The 19,101-nt window shown below is 37.6% G+C and overlaps 1 protein-coding gene across 1 annotated transcript; it reads right to left on the bottom strand.

Annotated features, from left to right (window-relative positions):
* Nucleotides 1–1,567: 1,567 nt before the first annotated feature.
* LOC149202413 (uncharacterized) lies at nucleotides 1,568–18,252 on the bottom strand. Its single transcript, XM_089401580.1, has 3 exons — nucleotides 18,047–18,252; nucleotides 17,105–17,973; nucleotides 1,568–1,699 (listed from the first exon to the last, which is right to left on the bottom strand). The coding sequence occupies exons 1-3, from the start codon at nucleotides 18,231–18,233 to the stop codon at nucleotides 1,568–1,570; spliced, it is 1,188 nt and encodes a 395-aa protein (XP_089257706.1). The 5' UTR covers nucleotides 18,234–18,252.
* Nucleotides 18,253–19,101: the final 849 nt, after the last annotated feature.

Here is a 19,101-nt window from a genome sequence, read left to right as displayed (position 1 = left end):
CAACAAATCAATACACGAGAATCGTAAATATTTGATGAACATTTACAACAACTCAATACACGAGAATAGTATCGACTACACATAGAGTAACTTCGTAGAACCACCTAATCTTCCAATCTCATCACAACTTGCTCAACATATCATTTTCAGAAAATCAAACCAAACACGAAGAGGGAGTTAACATTCATCTTAATATCCCTTAATTGACCAGACTACTTACACACTTGCAAGCACTCATTACACAAAAACAAGAGTTTCAAATCCGCTGGCCTTGGTTCCCTTCGAAATAGCGTGCTTTGCAAGCTTCTCCACGCTCACCGCAACAACCTTTCTATTGTTCTCTTCACCACAACGTCTGTTGCAACCTCCACCGCAACACACAACTGAGCCCTCCTTTGCACTGCTCTTCTGCAACACTTCTCAACACACAACTCACAGCTCCTCTGTAACTAATAGCTCACTTTACAGCGATATCTCACCCACTCTGATCGCTCGACTTGGGCTCTCACACTCAGCCCTCAACCTCGCTCTGATACCATGAAAAGAGCAGAGGCGCACAACACACCAACACAACACAGAAACATTGAACTCAAGACTTGCATCTATTCATCAATTAACAAGTATATATACAAGTTGGAGAAGTTTCTGGAGATCAATTCAATCGGTGGCTTCCTGGAGAAACTTGCCTATTTTCAACGATTTCTCGAATCAACATTTAAACCGCTGTTGAATATTGGTAGCGGGTAGTTGGAATTATTTAGTTTCTTCCAACAAACTAATCGTTAAAATAAATAAATAGAGGTTCTATGCCATTAATGTTGATCTGAGGATTTCAAATTTTTAATTCTAGTAAATGCTAATGTGCCATCTTTTAATCCACATGCCAAATACGTGAGGAGGGAACGTGAAATTCTGGGTTTCAATTTTGTTAGATGATCCAAAAATACAATTTTATCATAGGTTATAAAATTAGAATAAAATAATTATTAATTTAAGATATTAAATTAATAATTATTATTCTAGAATGTTTAATTATTTAATGGAGACTTTTAGAATTAGTAATTTGTTGTAACAAGATATGACTCTCCAAATGAGTCGTATCTTAGGCTCTATTATAGGAGATTAGTTAGCTAGTTGGTTTGAATAGCATTTATTGTAAATGGACACTTGTTATTGAATAAGTGATCCATAATTAGAGGTAGTTAGGACATGGAGCTTATAAATAGCTCATTGCAAGAGTGTTTGGTTGTTCGGGTGTAAGCTCTTGCAAATCAATTATGTAATTGTTTTTTTCTGATTAATAAAATTACGTGTCTGAGGACACTTCTGCCATTATTGTGGTATCAGAGCTCCAGTAATGCTGCAGTGGATATGAAGAGGAGATTCCAGCTTTACAAGTTTGTGGAAGACTCCCTTGAATTGATCAGCAAATAATTGGTATGAAATTTGTCAAAATTTTGTTTAAAAAGGAAGAAATTTTATTGTTTTACTGTTTTTAGATTTTTTTAAAAATCTGAAAATCATTTTTTTAGTATTATCAAAAATTGCCCCTCTTTTGGACTTTTTGTTACTGCTCCGCTTCAACACTGTTTGGCCTGAAACTGGCGAGCCTATTCGAATTTCCGAAAGCTATACCAACGTTACCGAAAGCTCTACTGAAAGCTCTACCAGCGTTACCGAAAGATCTACCAGCAATTATCTGCAACCAAAAGAAATTAAAGATATTGTAATTCAGGCTCCACCAAAGAGCGGACGTGTATCTTGTTCCTTTGGGTTGCCGGCATCTGCTGTACATGATGTAAATGTAAATACAAATGTAGGGACGACAAACCCTGCTCCCTTGTTCTCATCCTCGATCGACTTGGCATTTATTTGTTTGTGATCGATCTCTAAATGGATTTTTCACCTTCGGCATTTTATGCAATTCGAACTTCAGATCAACACACCTTCTGATAAATTCATGGCAGATAGAGACGCAGACGCAGGCTCCCTCTCTAGTGTTTGGCTGAAGCAGCTTTTTTAATTTTCTGGATTTTAAGTTGCTGTAATACTTCTTGCTGTAAGTTGCTGTAATACTATAAAAAGGGATACTGCAGCCACCAAGAAGCCAGAGTGACGCCTGTCTACCTTAAAGCAGCTTCACATTGTTTTTTTTTAAATGGTCGTTGGTTGAATGATTTGAATTATTGGTTGAATTACAAAATTCTTTACTCTGCTCTCAGCGTTATTCGTTGTCAGAAAATACTCTTATGCGAAGGTTGAATGTTCTCACTGGTCAGACCTGCTGGAATGGTTGAATGTTCTGCTGCATAACCGGAGTGCTACGGTGAGGTGTGGTTGTTGGGAGTCGAGCCCACATATCCTATTCTTCTTTTGTTGGTGCGTATGATCTCTGGTTTGTATGCTTTGAAGGGAGCAACCTTTGGTGCGGTGAGCATTGAAGTCAAGTATGTGGTGTACAAGAGATTATGATTTCAACAAACACATTGTGATTTCAACAAACGTCATTTTCATTCCTTCGAATAAGGTAGAAGTTGCCTTTATGGTGTGTTAAATCATTTCTTGATTCTTCTACGTTAACCATTTTGAAGACGAGGTATTATATAAATCATGAAGCCACTTTTTGAAGACGAGGTATTATATAAATCATGAAGCCACTTTTTGAAGATGAGGTATTATATAAATCATGAAGCCATGTTCCATTAAGTTCTTAAAGGGTGCATTTATATAATGCATATTGTATTTTGGAAAAATCTCATGATTTTTTAATTTTGGAGTTTATGTTTTGTGGAGTAATAAGGGATATTTGTAAATGTTAAGGATTGTAAATTTTGGAGTAATAAGGAGACTTTAGTTGTAATTTGTTTTCGGAGAGATTGTAACTCAAAGCAATTTTACTTTGAGGGGGGTAATTTTTCTTACCATCTTGTGCAAAAGCACCATTATAAAAAGTCAAATTTTGAAAGTTGCCCTGTAAAAATTTGAGAAATTGACTAGAGCCAAGTGCAAAGCTCAGTCAATATTCTCCTGTTTTGACGACTATTCGAGGGTCAAGGCCAAGCCCCGATAGATCGTGTTTTTTGCGTGGTGTGTTGTGTTGACTATCTTGTCCTTTCTGTTCTGCTTCTTGGTGCGTCTCTTCATCGCTAAAATGTCTAAGTTGATTAACTTATTTTCTGATTCCAACAAACTAGAAGACACCAAATCTTATAAAACGTGGCATCGTCTTATTGAAAGCACACTTATTTACAATGAATTATGGCAAGGAATATGTGATGGCGATGTTAAGCCGAATAAACCCACAGATGCAGATCCACTGGCAAAATGGGAAATCAAGAATGCTAAAGCCTTAGCTCTTATTAAATCGTCTGTAAATGATGAAATGTATGTACATATAGAGAATGCCACAGATGCATGGACTGCCTTGAAAACTTTTAAAGACCTCTTTGATACTCAGCCAGAATCAAAGAAGGTTGATCTACAGCTAAAATTGTTGCAACAAAAATTAACTGAAGATGGTGATATTCTTGAATATCTCTCCAGACTTAAGAATATTAAACATGAAATTATTAATGCTGGTTTTCTTGCAATTGATGATAGCTTTATGGTCACAATTGTAATTGCTGGGCTTCCTTCTTCCTATACGCATTTTTTAGAGACTTTACAAGTAACTGGGAAATTAGAAAAACTAAAGTTTGATGAACTTTGTGAAATGTTAAGTCAGCATGATAAAACTTTTGGGAAGAAGAAGAAAGTGGGTGAAGATGTTTTTCTCACAGAAGCCAGCACAAGTAAGTCTTCAGCAGATAGTTCTCGAGGAAGAGGCCGTTGGAATCAGAATCAAGCAACACATAATCGAGGTCAAAGCCCAAGTAGAGGCAACAATTTTAACAGAGGAGGAAGAAATAATTTTCAAGGTAGAGGAAACAACCAAGGAAGAGGCAATTTTCAAGCACAAGGATATAATAGTCAAGGTAGAGGACAATCTCCAAATAGAGGTCAAAGCAGAGGCAGAGGACAATCTTCAGGACGAGGAAGAGACTTAAGTCAAATTGTATGTCGAAGATGTAACAAAGTTGGGCATTATGCTGAAGATTGTCGAACTTCACTTAATAAAATTCCCAAGTTTCAGCAGCATTCAGCACAATTTGCAAATGATCAAGATGAAGATAGCTCAGAATATGTTTTTACTTCCTCACCAGCATCACAAATTTCATCTCATATTAGAAGTGACTATGAAGATGCCTGGATCTTGGATTCCGGGGCAACTCAGCACATGACATGTCGACGTGATTTTTTCTGGAATTTTCAAGAATGCCAACTTAATTCAATTTTTCTTGCTGATGATACAAAACATACTCCTTATGGAAAAGGAGTCGTAAAAGTTTTTCTCCCTGACATTGGAGAAAAATTGATTTCCAATGTATGGTATGTACCCAGTTTCAAGAAAAATTTGCTCTCTTTAGTCACGATTCGACAAGCAGGACATCAGGTAATTATGGAAGATGGTTTAGTGAAGATTAATTCAGTGAAACAGAACTTGAAAACATTTATGACAGGTTATGAAGATGGAAAACTGTTATGGATGAAAGGGACAGTTATTCCAAGGCATTCTGATTTTACAGGGGCAGTGACTACAGGTATTTCACCTATCAGACTATGGCATGTAAGATATGGACATTTGAATTTTGAGAGTCTTTCTCAATTGCAGAAACAAGGAATGGTTAAAGGACTTCCCACATTCAAAAGGGAAAATGCAAAATGTGAGGCTTGCATTTATGGCAAATAAAACCGAGAAAGTTTTCCAACAAGTTCATGGCATGCAAACAGGCGGCTACAACTAGTTCACAGTGATGTTTGTGGTCCACTACAAACTTCCTTTGGTGGTTGCAAATATTTCTTACTATTCATTGATGATTTCAGCAGAATGACTTGGGTTTACTTCTTGAAGAACAAGTCAGAAGCATTTGATAAGTTTAAACTTTTTCGCCAACTTGTTGAAAATGAAGTCAAAGAAAAGATAGGTACTCTCAGGACAGATAATGGAGGAGAATTCACTTCAAATGAATTCAAAACTTATTGCAGTGAAAATGGCATAAGACGACATCTCACTAATGTTTACACTCCACAGCAAAATGGAGTAGTCAAAAGAATGAACCGCACTTTGTTAGGAATGGCGAGATCCATGTTAACCTTCAAGAGGTTAAGTCCAACATATTGGGCGGAAGCAATACATACAACTATCTACTTAAGGAACAGATCTCCAACTGCTTCTTTAGACGGAATCACACCTTATGAAGCTTGGTTTGGTTTCAAACCTCGAGTTAAACATCTTAGAGTTTTTGGGTCAGTGTGTTATGCCTTAGTTCCGAAAGAAAAGCGAACTAAGCTTGACTCAAGAAGTTTAAAATGCACAATGATTGGCTATTCTGATGAGAAGAAAGGGTATCGTCTTTTGACCAATGGAAAATTCATTGTGAGCAGGGATGTCATTTTTGATGAAACAGAGAGTAAGAGTGCTGAAGAAATTGAAAATCTTCTTCACAAATTAGAAACTAAGGGAAGTAAAAGAAGTGGAAAAATACAAAGTCAACCAACTTCACCAAATTGGTATGAACTTGATTTTCCTTCCTCTGAAGATGAGTCATCCAGTCCAGCTACATCAACAACATCATCTGGGTCTTCTAGCAGTTCATCCGCATCTCCAAGCAGCAGCAGTTCTTCAGACAGTGAGTCTCCACATTCTTCACCTGAACGACGTACATCAGTTTATATTAATCCTCTTTACAATGATGGGGACTTTACAGAAGCACAAACAAGTGAGCACCAACTTCCGAAATGGGCAGTTCAACTTTTGAAAGATGTAAAGCCTGATGAACAGAATAAAACTGGCACCAGAAGGGCACATAGAAGTGAAGGCAATTTTGCCTTGATAGCAAATGATTTTACTGAACCTTCCACATACAAAGAGGCAGTAAAACATAAAGAATGGCAAGAGGCTATGGTTGACGAATATAAAGCAGTAATTGATAACAACACTTGGAAACTTGTTGATTGTCCAGCAAATGTTAAACCCATAGGATGCAAATGGGTTTACAGAATTAAGTATAATCAGAAGGGTGAACTTGACAAGTATAAAGCACGACTTGTCGCAAAAGGTTTTGCACAGCAGGAAGGGATTGATTATGAAGAAACTTTTGCTCCAACAGCTAAATGGAACACCATCCGATTAACACTTGCATTGGCCGCTCAAAAAGGATGGAAAGTTCATCAAATGGATGTGAAAAGTGCTTTTCTCAATGGGGATTTACAGGAGGATGTGTATATGACCCAACCACCAGGTTTTGAAGTTGAAGGACAAGAACATAAAGTCTGCAAATTGATCAAGGCTTTATATGGGTTAAAACAAGCTCCCCGAGCTTGGTATGCAAAGATGGATGATTACCTTAAGAAAGTTGGTTTTCAACGAAGTGAATCTGATGATACTTTGTATGTGCGACAACAGGGCAAATATCTGGTAATTCTTGTTATGTATGTAGATGATTTGATCATCACTGGCAATCATGATGATCATCTGGCATAGGTAAAAAAGGAGTTACATGCAGGTTTTAAGATGACAGATTTGGGATTACTTCACTACTATCTTGGAGTTGAAGTCTTCCAACGTCCACATCATATTTTCATTTCTCAGAGTAAGTATGCAGCAGAGGTTCTTTAGCGATTTGGCATGCAAGATTGCAAGCCCGTTCTCACCCCCATGGAGCAGAATTTGAAACTTTCAAAATTTGAAGGGGGGAAAAGGTGGACAGTACAACTTACAGACAGTTGATTGGCAGCTTGATTTATTTGACAAATACTCGTCCTGATCTATCTTATGCAGTCAGTATTCTTTCACGTTTTATGCAGGAACCACGAGACAGCCACTGGAATGCAGCCAAAAGAGTTCTTCGATATATCCAAGGAACAAAAGATTTTGGTCTTCTTTACACAAAGACTAAAAATTTTGTACTTGGTGGATATTCTGATGCCGACTTTGCTGGGAGTATTGATGATCGAGCATCAACATCGGGTTATTTAATGAACATGGGGTCAGCAGCAGTATCTTGGAGTTGTAAGAAACAAGCTACAGTGGCCACTTCTTCAGCAGAAGCAGAGTACATTTCAGCATGGGAAGCAGCATGTGAAATTGTTTGGTTGCGCCGAATTTTGTAGGACTTGGGCATTTCTCAGGGAGAAGCTACATCATTGTTCATTGACAGCCAGTCAGCCATCAAACTTGCCAAGAACCCAGTTTTTCATTCAAAGACGAAACATGTGGACACCAAGTATCATCATATCAGATCTCTCATTGCCAAAGATGTCCTCAAGCCAGTTTATTGTCCTTCCGAAGATCAGATCTCCGACATTTTCACGAAACCGCTTGGCAGAATAAAATTTACTAAGTTCAGGGATGAACTTGGTATCTGTTGTAATGTATCTTTGGATCATAGGGGGAATGTTAGATGATCCAAAAATACAATTTTATCATAGGTTATAAAATTAGAATAAAATAATTATTAATTTAAGATATTAAATTAATAATTATTATTCTAGAATGTTTAATTATTTAATGGAGACTTTTAGAATTAGTAATTTGTTGTAACAAGATATGACTCTCCAAATGAGTCGTATCTTAGGCTCTATTATAGGAGATTAGTTAGCTAGTTGGTTTGAATAGCATTTATTGTAAATGGACACTTGTTATTGAATAAGTGATCCATAATTAGAGGTAGTTAGGACATGGAGCTTATAAATAGCTCATTGCAAGAGTGTTTGGTTGTTCGGGTGTAAGCTCTTGCAAATCAATTATGTAATTGTTTTTTTCTGATTAATAAAATTACGTGTCTGAGGACACTTCTGCCATTAAATTTTTAACATTGATAAATGCTGATGTGTAGCTTTTTACTCGACATCTCAAATACTCTAGGAGTGGACGTCAAATTCGAGGCTTGTCTAAGCGTGAAGTCATATCGATGGCACTTTTTAAAAATTTATGCAAACGAATTATTAATAAATCCAGGTGTTAGCCCATGGGGCTTTGGATTGACGGTGATTGGGTGTACTGTTAAAGCACTTCTTGTAACAGGTCACCCATTCAAATCCCTGTGGGTGCTTAGATAATATCAGGTCACCCGTTCAAATCCCCGTGGGTGTTTAGATAGTATTATATAAAAAATAAATAAATAAATCTGAGGTGTTATGATAGTATTATATAAAAAATAAATAAATAAATCTGAGGTGTTCATAACTTTGTTTTGCGATCAATGTAATTAATAATAATCCATTATTGGCACGTTAGAGAAAGGTTTTGTTTTAATAATTTATTTTAAAATTAAATAAAAATAATTAAATTTTAAACATTAATTAATAAAATATAAGAAATATATATTCAAAAAATATAAATAACTTTTATTTATTTATTTTAAATCAATTTAATATTTAGTTTTTATAAAATTTATTTTTTTTTATTTTTATTTTTAAATTATATAAACTAATTAAAATAAATTTAAATTTATTTTAATGAAATCAATTGCAATATAATTGCTATAAACCTAAGTAATAATCTCTATAAAACTTACACAATATTTAAGATCTTGTAATAAAATGATGATGATGGTGATGGTTAACGTCTACTGAGACCAAATTTTGGTCTATCAGGCCTAAAGAAATGAATTATTTAGTTTGATTTAAGATTTTATTCTTATGCTCAAAAAGCTTGGAGAGAAGCGTCTCGAGCTCATTGTAATTCTGACAATGTAAAAGGCTAGGAAGGTCAGTATTGCAACCAAGGTTTTGGAACTAAGATCTAATGTGGTTGTACGCGGGGCACTCTAATAGGAAGTGATTTTCATCCTCAATGTTAGTATTCTCATAGAGATGGCAGAACCTTTCCATCCATGGTGTTTTAGGAACTACACAACGACCGGTTTCACTATGGAGCTCATGAGAGTTCGTTTTAATCTTGGTTATTTCTTTGAGCTAGTTAAAACAGAGATATACTTTTGATCTTCTAGGGTGGAGTTGATGACCTCCTTATAATATCTTAATTTTCTTTTAGCCCACACCACATTTTTTCTTTGAATTAGAAGTAACAATATTTTTGATGTTATTAATGTTTTGCAACGCAACACTCTGATCGATCTCCCAATAAAATACTAATAAATTACATAAATTTTCAATTTTATTTGAAAATTTCTATATAATAAAAATTAAATATGATATTCCATTTTAAAACAATGAATGAGAGTGTCAAAGTTCCCAATTTAAGTGAGCTTTTCCACTAACTCGTTCTGGATTTTCCAAATGTCAAAGTTCGCAATCATCCAAATTTAAAATATTTTGCAATTATCCAAAGAAATTAGTTAGAAGTCTTTGCCTTTGTTTTTCAGGGGTAAGTGACTTGTGTATGAAGCACGTCTATTTTTGGTTAGAATTTGGATAAAATTTCAACAAATCTTGCAGCAATGTTTAAATCATATTTTTAAAGATAACAATGGATTCAGCACCATCAAAATTTTTTTAGATGCCCAAAATCTTGAAATTTAACAACTTTAAATTAGATTTACAAAAATCTCTACCAAAATTTATCAAAATATTACCTAAAATTTTATAATTTTAACAGTTATAAGCTAACCTTTATTTTATTTATATAAATAGAAATTATTTATTAATAATATTAAATTATTATTTATATATATTACCTAACCAGTCTAATAATAATATATTTAAAAAGCCATCCCTGTCAAATTTCACTGTCTTCAACATCTGCGTGGATGTCATCTTACACCTTTATTAACATTAAATGTCTTAATCCCTTTGTTCTTACTCAACAACGAGGAGTTAAGTAATGAGTAAGCTGCTTTCCATCTGATAATGTTTACGAGGGTTGCTGTTTCCAACCCACAATAGTAACATGAGATTGATGGCTGATACCACCCATCATATGAAATTGATGGTTCAAGTTAAATGATTTTATCATGGTTAATGATTTTGTGAGCCTTTAATTTCATCAAAATGTAATTTTTATTGTTTCTTATTTAAACCAAAAAGGTACAACTATATATTGTTTTCAATATTCTAGAAACAGATATTTAATTTCTGCACGGTTTTAAGTTATTATTTAGCTTAATAAATTATGATTTTGGGGATCCATGCTGTACACCGCCATGCTACTAACAGGTACGTGGCTTACATACTCGTTCCTCATTCAAATTGATGCCGAGTACTCCGATTCACTTAGCCTTTCTTGGTTCTTCTTCTTCTTTTTTGCTTTTTTTTAAATTTTTCTGAGTATATTACATCATGATTGCATTTATCCATCATGAAAATATAATTATGAAAAATGAATGTAAAATTATCTTATAAATATTAAATCATATTATTGAAAGAATATTTAAGATGTCTTCCTTTTTTTTTTTTCATAACACGATTTAGATTTTTTATTTTAATTTAAAAATTTTGGTGACTTAATTGCTGTTAGACGTCTTTAATCCTTCTGGATACGATTCTCGGTATAATTAGTCAGCATTATAAATACCAATTTCTGATAACATTCACGTCGAACATGAATTCATCGCCACAAATGAGCATTCATTACAAGAAAACAAAGCTATACCGTCATTTTATTGCCAAACATAAAAATGATCGCTCCTACAAATGCACATTAAACTACTCTCTGGAAAAGCTCAGAGGCCAACAGTCGCCTAAAACCAGACCTTTATCAGCGGTATGACAAACAAATGACGACGAATGTATAAGCACCAGCCGACAATACAAATAATAGCTATAGATCAAAGAATACTGCGGAAACCTGAAAATCAAGCGCTATTTTAGTGACTAGGAGGTGGCGGCGTGAGAAATGGGATCGTCGGGAATTGGAAGTTTGGGATTTGTGGGATTTGAGGAACCTGTGGGAAATGAGGAGAGCCTGGTGTTGGGTATTTTTCAATGGAGAAAATACCAAAAATCAAATAAAATTCACCACAGAGACAATGCTCTGTTTACTCTGTCCAGGATCTTTTGCAGACAACCTTTTAAAACTAAAATGACTCAGAAAACACCATTACACAGTCACAACACATTTCTATTAATTTAAAACAAGCATTCTGTTACATATTTCTTCCTCTGTGCAAAGAGGGAATTACAAAAAAAAAACTCTGCTACTCTCACAGATTTTCCACTGCTGTGGATATTACAAAAATTGTCCTCTGTTCTTTAATGGCTAAAAACAAAACATTACATAACAGTTTTTCAAACTCTATCGCACTGCTGTGCGTTCTCTTCATTTCCATGAGCTACAAAAAAAACACGGGCTCGACACACTGTTTTTTATATAACATGCATACCAAAAAAAAACTACTCTAAACTACCACGCATAGTCTATATTTATGACAACGTGTACATAAAAAAACATATAAAAAATATAAAGTGTATGCCCATCACTACATTAAAGACATGCCCATAACGATGTTAAAAACCTCCACCTAAATCTACGAAAAAACATTAAATTCCATAAGTTTCACTACGGCGGTCAACGGGAAAAAACTTCCACTCTACTCAAAAATTGATTTGACGTGCGCTGTATGCATCTTCGGGAAGTCAACGGCGGAGATCACGCGATCAAATCGCTGAGCCGATCCAACGTGGTTCGCACACCCTCCTCCGGCAAACCAAACGACTTTTACCGTCCGGGGAAAGTGGTTTTGGGGCGTTCGTACATGGGACGCGTGGCGGCAAGTGAATGTGTTCGGAGCCTCCTCCTGCTCGTACAGTCTTTGCCAAGAGCGGTGCGGGAAGACCGGGATGGTTTTCAAAAACCACTGTGCGGCGTAAAATTACAATTTTAACACTCCCCTTTAATTTTAACAGCCGCGCGTTCGGTCATTCCCAAGCACTTTCTCAAAAATTCGAAACTCTTCTGAACCAGTGGCTTTGTCAAGATGTCTGCAACCTGTTCCTGAGTCCTGCAATGTTCTAGGACGATTTCTCCATTGTTCACTAATTCTCTGATGTAGTGAAACCTTGTATCAATGTGTTTCGTTCTCTTATGAAACACTGAATTCTTTGACAAAGCAATAGCTGAGCTATTGTCACAAAAGACCACTGTTGCTTTTGCCTGCTCTTGGCCTAAGCTTCTCAACATTCTTCTCATCCATACTGCTTGACATGCTGCTGCTGTCGCTGCCACATACTCTGCCTCTGCTGTAGACAATGCTACTATGGACTGCTTCTTAGAAGCCCATGAAATGGCTCCTGAACCCATATTAAAAACATAACCGGAAGTGCTCTTCCGATCATCTACACTTCCAGCGCAATCGCTATCTGTGTACCCAACCAAATCTGAATGTTCTGAGGCATGATATAGAATTCCAAACATTTTGGTACCTTTCACATACCTCAAAATTCTCTTTGCTGCCTGCCAATGTGCTTCCTTTGGCCTCTCCATAAATCTGGAAATTAAACTAACAGCATACATTAAATCAGGCCTAGTTGCTGTTAAATACATAAGGCTGCCCACAATGCTTTTATACAAGCTAGGATCAAAATCCTTGCTGTTGTCCTCTCTGCTGAGCTTTAATCCCATTACTGTGGGAGTGATGGCTGCCTTGCATTCTTGCATGTTAAATCTGCTCAGTACTTGATTTACATATCTTGCTTGTGAGATAAAAATTCCTTTTTCATTTTGATCTACTTCTATGCCTAAGAAGTATCTCAAGAAACCCATGTCAGTCATTTCAAATTCATTCTTCATGACTGATTTAAAATTCTCAATAAGATAAATATCATTTCCAGTGAAAATAACATCATCTACATACAAGACAACAATTAAAATTTTACCATCCTTTTCCTTGATGTAGACTGTGGGTTCTCCTTCACATTTGTCAAATTCATTATCCAAGAGATATGAATCTATCCGGCTGTACCATGCTCTTGGCGCTTGCTTCAGCCCATAAAGAGCTTTCTTCAATCTGCACACTTTGTGCTCTTCACCTTTCTTCTCATATCCGAGAGGCTGTTCCACATAGACCTCTTCCATTAATACTCCATTTAGGAATGCTGACTTCACGTCCATTTGGTAGACTTTCCATTTGTTTTGTGCTGCTATGGACAGCACTGCTCTCACGGTTTCCATTCTTGCAACCGGTGCGAAAGTCTCCTCATAATCTCTCCCATACTGCTGCTTGTACCCTTTGACAACCAGCCTTGCTTTATGCCTTTCAATCTTGCCTTCAGCATTGCTCTTGGTCTTGTAGACCCATTTCACACCAATGACTTCTTTGCCTTTTGGTAGCTCAACCAAATCCCATGTTTTGTTTCTTTCTATGGCATTGATTTCCTCATCCATAGCTTCTATCCATTTCCTATCTTTAATAGCTTCTTCAAAATGAATAGGATCATCAACATGACAAAACAAGGCAAATAAAGAATTCATTCCTTCTTCATAAATGTCTCTTAGATTTCTAAACTTCTTACCTCGTTCACTTGGTGTGCAAGTGCTTGAAGATGCACTTGAGTTTCCTCCTTGTGGTGTGCTTGGAGAAGCACTCTCATTGATCCTCAATGGTGTACCTTGCTGTTCTTGTGTTGGTGCTGCTATTTGGGGATTCATTTCAGCCACCTCCTCTTCATCCTCATCATGAGACAAACAGTTTTTTACATTCACTGTTTTCTCTATGCTTCCATCCCAAGCTTCCTCTTCAATGAATTGAACATCCCTGCTGACAAAGAACTTCTTGGTAGATTGAATGTACAGCCTGTAGGCTTTGGATTCCTCACTGTATCCAATGAAGATGCATTTCTTCCCTTTGCTGTCCAACTTCCTCCTTAGCTGATCCGGAATGTGTGCATAGGCCACACACCCAAAAACTCTCATGTGGGTGACTCCTTGCTTTCTCCCACTCCATGCCTCTTCTGGCACTTTGTTCATGACTGCTTTTGTAGGACACCTGTTCAAAATATAAACTGCACAATGTACAGCTTCAGCCCAATACTCATTTGGCAAATGCTTTGCCTTCAACATGCTCCTTGCCATCTCCATGATGGTTCTGTTCTTCCTTTCAGCAACTCCATTTTGCTGTGGGGTGTACCGAGTTGTGAACTGTTTATGTATTCCATATTCTCTACAAAACTTTAGGAATTCATTTGAGATATACTCACCTCCTCTATCAGTTCTCAATACTTTTATGTGCAGTCCGCTTTGGTTCTCCACAAGTGCTTTGAAGTTTTGGAATTTCTCAAAGACTTCACTTTTGTTTTTGAGGAAATATATCCAAGTCTTTCTTGTAAAATCATCAATGAATGTCAAGAAATATAGGCTGCCAGCTAATGATGGAACTTGCATTGGTCCACACAAATCTGAGTGGATAATCTCTAAGGGTGCCCTTGCCCTTATACTTTTCCCTGATGGAAAACTTTCTCTGTGTTGTTTTCCCAAAATGCAGCCTTCACATAGGCTGTCCGGTTTCTCTATTAATGGTAATCCTCTTACCATTCCTTTTCTGCTTAATAAGTTTAGACCTCCAAAATTTAGATGCCCGAATCTCAAGTGCCATAACCAGTTCTCATCCTTTGGCACGCTTTGGAAGGCCTCTTGGGTGACTGCTGCCATTTCCCTTTTGTTTTTCAAGTCTGCTCTTATTCTAAGAGGGAACATTCTGTTCCTTGTCATCTTCACTTCAGCAATGCATCTTTTGCTGGGTGGTATATCTATGATGGTGCACACATCATTTACAAAGTAAACATTGTAACCCTTTTGGATAAGCTGTCCAACACTCAATAGGTTACATCTCATTCCGGGGACATAGTAGACATCTGCTATGGTTTTCCTTTCTCCTTGCTTTGTAAATATTTTTACCTCCCCTTTTCCCATAACAGACACTTTACTATCAGTTCCTAGTGTAACCTCTGATTTCAAATTCTGATTTAAGGCTGAAAAGAGGGCTATATTCCCTGTCATATGGTTGCTGCAACCTGAGTCTAAAAACCATATGTCCTCACTATGTGTTTCAGCCATGTTACAAGCTAACAGGACATTTTCTTGACTGTTGTTTTCTCTTGTAACATTTGCATTTTGTCTGCTGTTCATATCATGTTGTTTCTTTCTACAATCACTAGCATAATGTCCATACTTTTTGCAATAATAGCATTGAACATTAGATTTATCATACCTTTGTCCTTGAGCCTGATACTGATCTCTTTGTTGGCTGCTGCCTTGACCTTGGTTCTGATTTGTATTGTTGCCTCTTCCTTGTGCATTTGCTGGGCTGTTCCTTCCTCCTCTGTTCTGGCTTCTGCCTCTTCCTCTTTTGCTTCCTTTGCCTTGACCTCTTCCTCTTCCAAAGGACATCTGGGTCTTGAAGGCTTGCTCAAGGGATGAGTTTTCATTCCTACTCAACCTCTGCTCATGAGTTATCAGTGATGCATGTAGCTCATCAACTGAATATCTTGAGAGATCCTTTGTCTCTTCAATGGTGGTGACTATGGCATCAAACCTTGAGGGTAAGACCCTCAATATTTTCTCCACTATTCTTCTATCTTCAATTGTTTCTCCATGAGTTCTCATTTGTGTGATTACACCAATCACATGAGTGAAGAATGAGTCAATGTTATCTGACTCCTTCATGTTCAAGTTTTCAAAATCCTTTCTCAGCATTTGCAATTTTGCTGTCTTCACTCTCTCCATGCCTTGATAGGCTGTCTTGAGAGTTTGCCATGCTTCATGTGATGTTGTAGCTGTTGCTATCCTTGGGAATAAACTCTGGTCCACTGCTTGATACAACAAGATAATGGCCTTTGCATCCTTCTTCCTATTGAGCTTCAGCTGATCCTTCTCTCCCTGAGTTAATGCATTGAACTCAGTTTCATCTGCTGGTTCCTCAAACCCATATTCTACTAGTTCCCATATATCTTGAGAGATGAACAAAGCTCTCATGGTTATAGACCAGTAGTCATAGTTCTTCCCATTAAAGTGTGGGAGCTGGGTGTTGAACATACCCATGCTTGTGCTTGCCATTCCTTGCATCTTGAACTATGGTTTTAAATCCTTGACTGTGATTTTTTTTAAAAACTGACTGTCTTCAGCAATAACAAGAGAAATGCTTTTGGGGAATACCTGAATCCTTCGCTGTCTGAGTCTTCTGTCTGCCTGAGAAGTTTTGCTGCAGCAACAACCTTCTCCCTTCAGCTTCTTTAACTTCTTTAAAGAGCCTAAGCCTTGCTCTGATACCACTGTTGGGTATTTTTCAATGGAGAAAATACCAAAAACCAAATAAAATTCACCACAGAGACAATGCTCTGTTTACTCTGTCCAGGATCTTTTGCAGACAACCTCTTAAAACTAAAATGACTCAGAAGACACCATTACACAGTCACAACACATTTCTATTAATTTAAAACAAGCATTCTGTTACATATTTCTTCCTCTGTGCAAAGAGGGAATTACAAAAAAAAACTCTGCTACTCTCACAGATTTTCCACTGCTGTGGATATTACAAAAATTGTCCTCTGTTCTTCAATGGCTAAAAACAAAACATTACATAACAGTTTTTCAAACTCTATCGCACTGCTGTGCGTTCTCTTCATTTCCATGAGCTACAAAAAAAACACGGGCTCGACACACTGTTTTTTATATAACATGCATACCAAAAAAAAACTACTCTAAACTACCACGCATAGTCTATATTTATGACAACGTGTACATAAAAAAACATATAAAAAATATAAAGTGTATGCCCATCACTACATTAAAGACATGCCCATAACGATGTTAAAAACCTCCACCTAAATCTACGAAAAAACATTAAATTCCATAAGTTTCACTACGGCGGTCAACGGGAAAAAACTTCCACTCTACTCAAAAATTGATTTGACGTGGGCTGTATGCATCTTCGGGAAGTCAACGGCGGAGATCACGCGATCAAATCGCTGAGCCGATCCAACGTGGTTCGCACACCCTCCTCCGGCAAACCAAACGACTTTTACCGTCCGGGGAAAGTGGTTTTGGGGCGTTCGTACATGGGACGCGTGGCGGCAAGTGAATGTGTTCGGAGCCTCCTCCTGCTCGTACAGTCTTTGCCAAGAGCGGTGCGGGGAGACCGGGATGGTTTTCAAAAACCACTGTGCGGCGTAAAATTACAATTTTAACACCTGGAATGTTGGGTTTTGGAAATGGAGGGAAAGTCAACTGAGGTAGACGAGTTTTGGGGAGAGGAGGTACACTCAGCTGAGGCAGCGGAGCGACTTTTGGGAGAGCGGGTGCACTTGGCAATGGAGACGTTTTGGGTAGAGGAGGTACGCTCAACTGTGGGAGCGGAGAGATTTTAGGTAGAGAAGGAGCACCGGGCAATGGAGACATTTTGGGGAGAGGAGGTACACTGAATTGCGGGAGCGGAGAGATTTTGGGGAGAGGAGGACCACCTGGCAATGGAGACATTTTGGGGAGGGGAGGCAGCGGAGAGATTTTGGGGAGAGGAGCAACACTTGGCAGTGGAAGAATAGTGAACTTGGGAAGAGGGGGAACACTGGGAAGGGTAGCGGGTGGCAACGAAGGGATTGTGGGCGTCTGTTGGACTGCTTTTGAAGACTGGTCAACATCCTCAGCCATTGCTCGACCACGGATCATTGCCAACAAATCTTTCGAATAACAGGATGGAGGCACAGTTTCATGGCGGTAGCTAAACGAGCCTGCACTGTACGTGACAACTCCATGGGAAGCCGACTGTAGACTAAGCTTTGATGGTGCAGATATTCTGGGAATGTTGCACGAGTCGTAAGGGCTGTTGCGAGGCTGCACCCAACAATTATTCAATTGATTAGCAGACTGAAAAATGTTGGAGGGAAGCTCCACCCTGAATTCTCCATTTTCGTCTGTCTCTCCGAGAAAATATATGTTCATAGTCTTCCTGTTGAGTTCACATTCCACAGCTATCGAAGCACCTGTTCGGTCATCAAAAGGTGAAAGGAACAATGCAAGAAAGAAAATGAATATTAAAATGACATAAAATGGTACCGGATATAACGTAGCCATTTTCAGAAAGCCTGTCCTCGAGGCATGTATCACAGAACACTTTGCCCACAACCAAGATCGATGAGGCCTTCCCTTGGCTTGCAAAAGTAGTCGCACCAGCCAAAGCCAAGTAGCTCAAGAGGAAATATAGAACCGTACTTGATGTTGCAGGAATTGCAATGGACGCCATGATACTTGAAGATACTCAATATATGTTTAGCTATGTTGTTTCTGCAGAAGGATCGCGTTATATATATAGTGGCATATTGGACTCCGCATTTGCATTGATCGTTCAACAGTCCATGTAAAATAAACACCAGAGTAGTTGGGCAGGACATACCGAATTTTGTAGTTATTGGTTGATTACCAACCCAGCCAAAAGTCATACAGTTTTATATGGTTTTGTGCATAGCACAGAAAAATGACATGAAAGTTTGAAACTACGCGTCGTATCTTCCTGCAATGATTCCAAACTATAACTGATCTTTATAACAGTTCTATTCCCACGTTGCCCGCCCAAAGCTTCATTGCGTACGAAATTTGCTCCTTTGCAGATTGACGGCTTGTCCTTTTCAAAATACGTGGTGTATAACACCATTGCAGATGGGTTTGGTGTACCGCGGACGACGAGATCACTGAGAATTCGGACTGGGAATTCGAAGAGTCAACTTATGGTTTTGCTATTTATTTATGTTATATAAAAGAAGTGGAGCATTAACGGAAGTAACTTATGATTTTATTATTAATTTAATTTATATAAAATAATAGAAATTCAAAGGAACATACGTACAGGTTAGGATTTTTAAATGTAAAGCAGCCAACGGTTTCTGCAACTCTCATGTCGGTTTGATCATTTTAACACATAATGGTGAAAGGTGGGAAATTTGTTGGCCGTATTTGACGTGGAAATCACCCTGTAACTCACAATGTCGGGACTATGATTCAGGCCTTTTAAGTGTTTAACTGTGGATGGAATCATAAAGTGACAGCTTAAACCTACAAATTCTTACGACCTTAAATCTGGAAATTCTTACCATTTGAGTTTTCACTTCAAGTTG

Source organism: Pinus tabuliformis, chromosome 2_1 (genome assembly GCF_031772625.1).
Source record: "Pinus tabuliformis cultivar Carrire ecotype Pingquan chromosome 2_1, CPIR1, whole genome shotgun sequence".
NCBI classification, from domain to species: domain Eukaryota; kingdom Viridiplantae; phylum Streptophyta; class Pinopsida; order Pinales; family Pinaceae; genus Pinus; species Pinus tabuliformis.
This window is presented reverse-complemented; position numbering and strand designations above follow the sequence as displayed.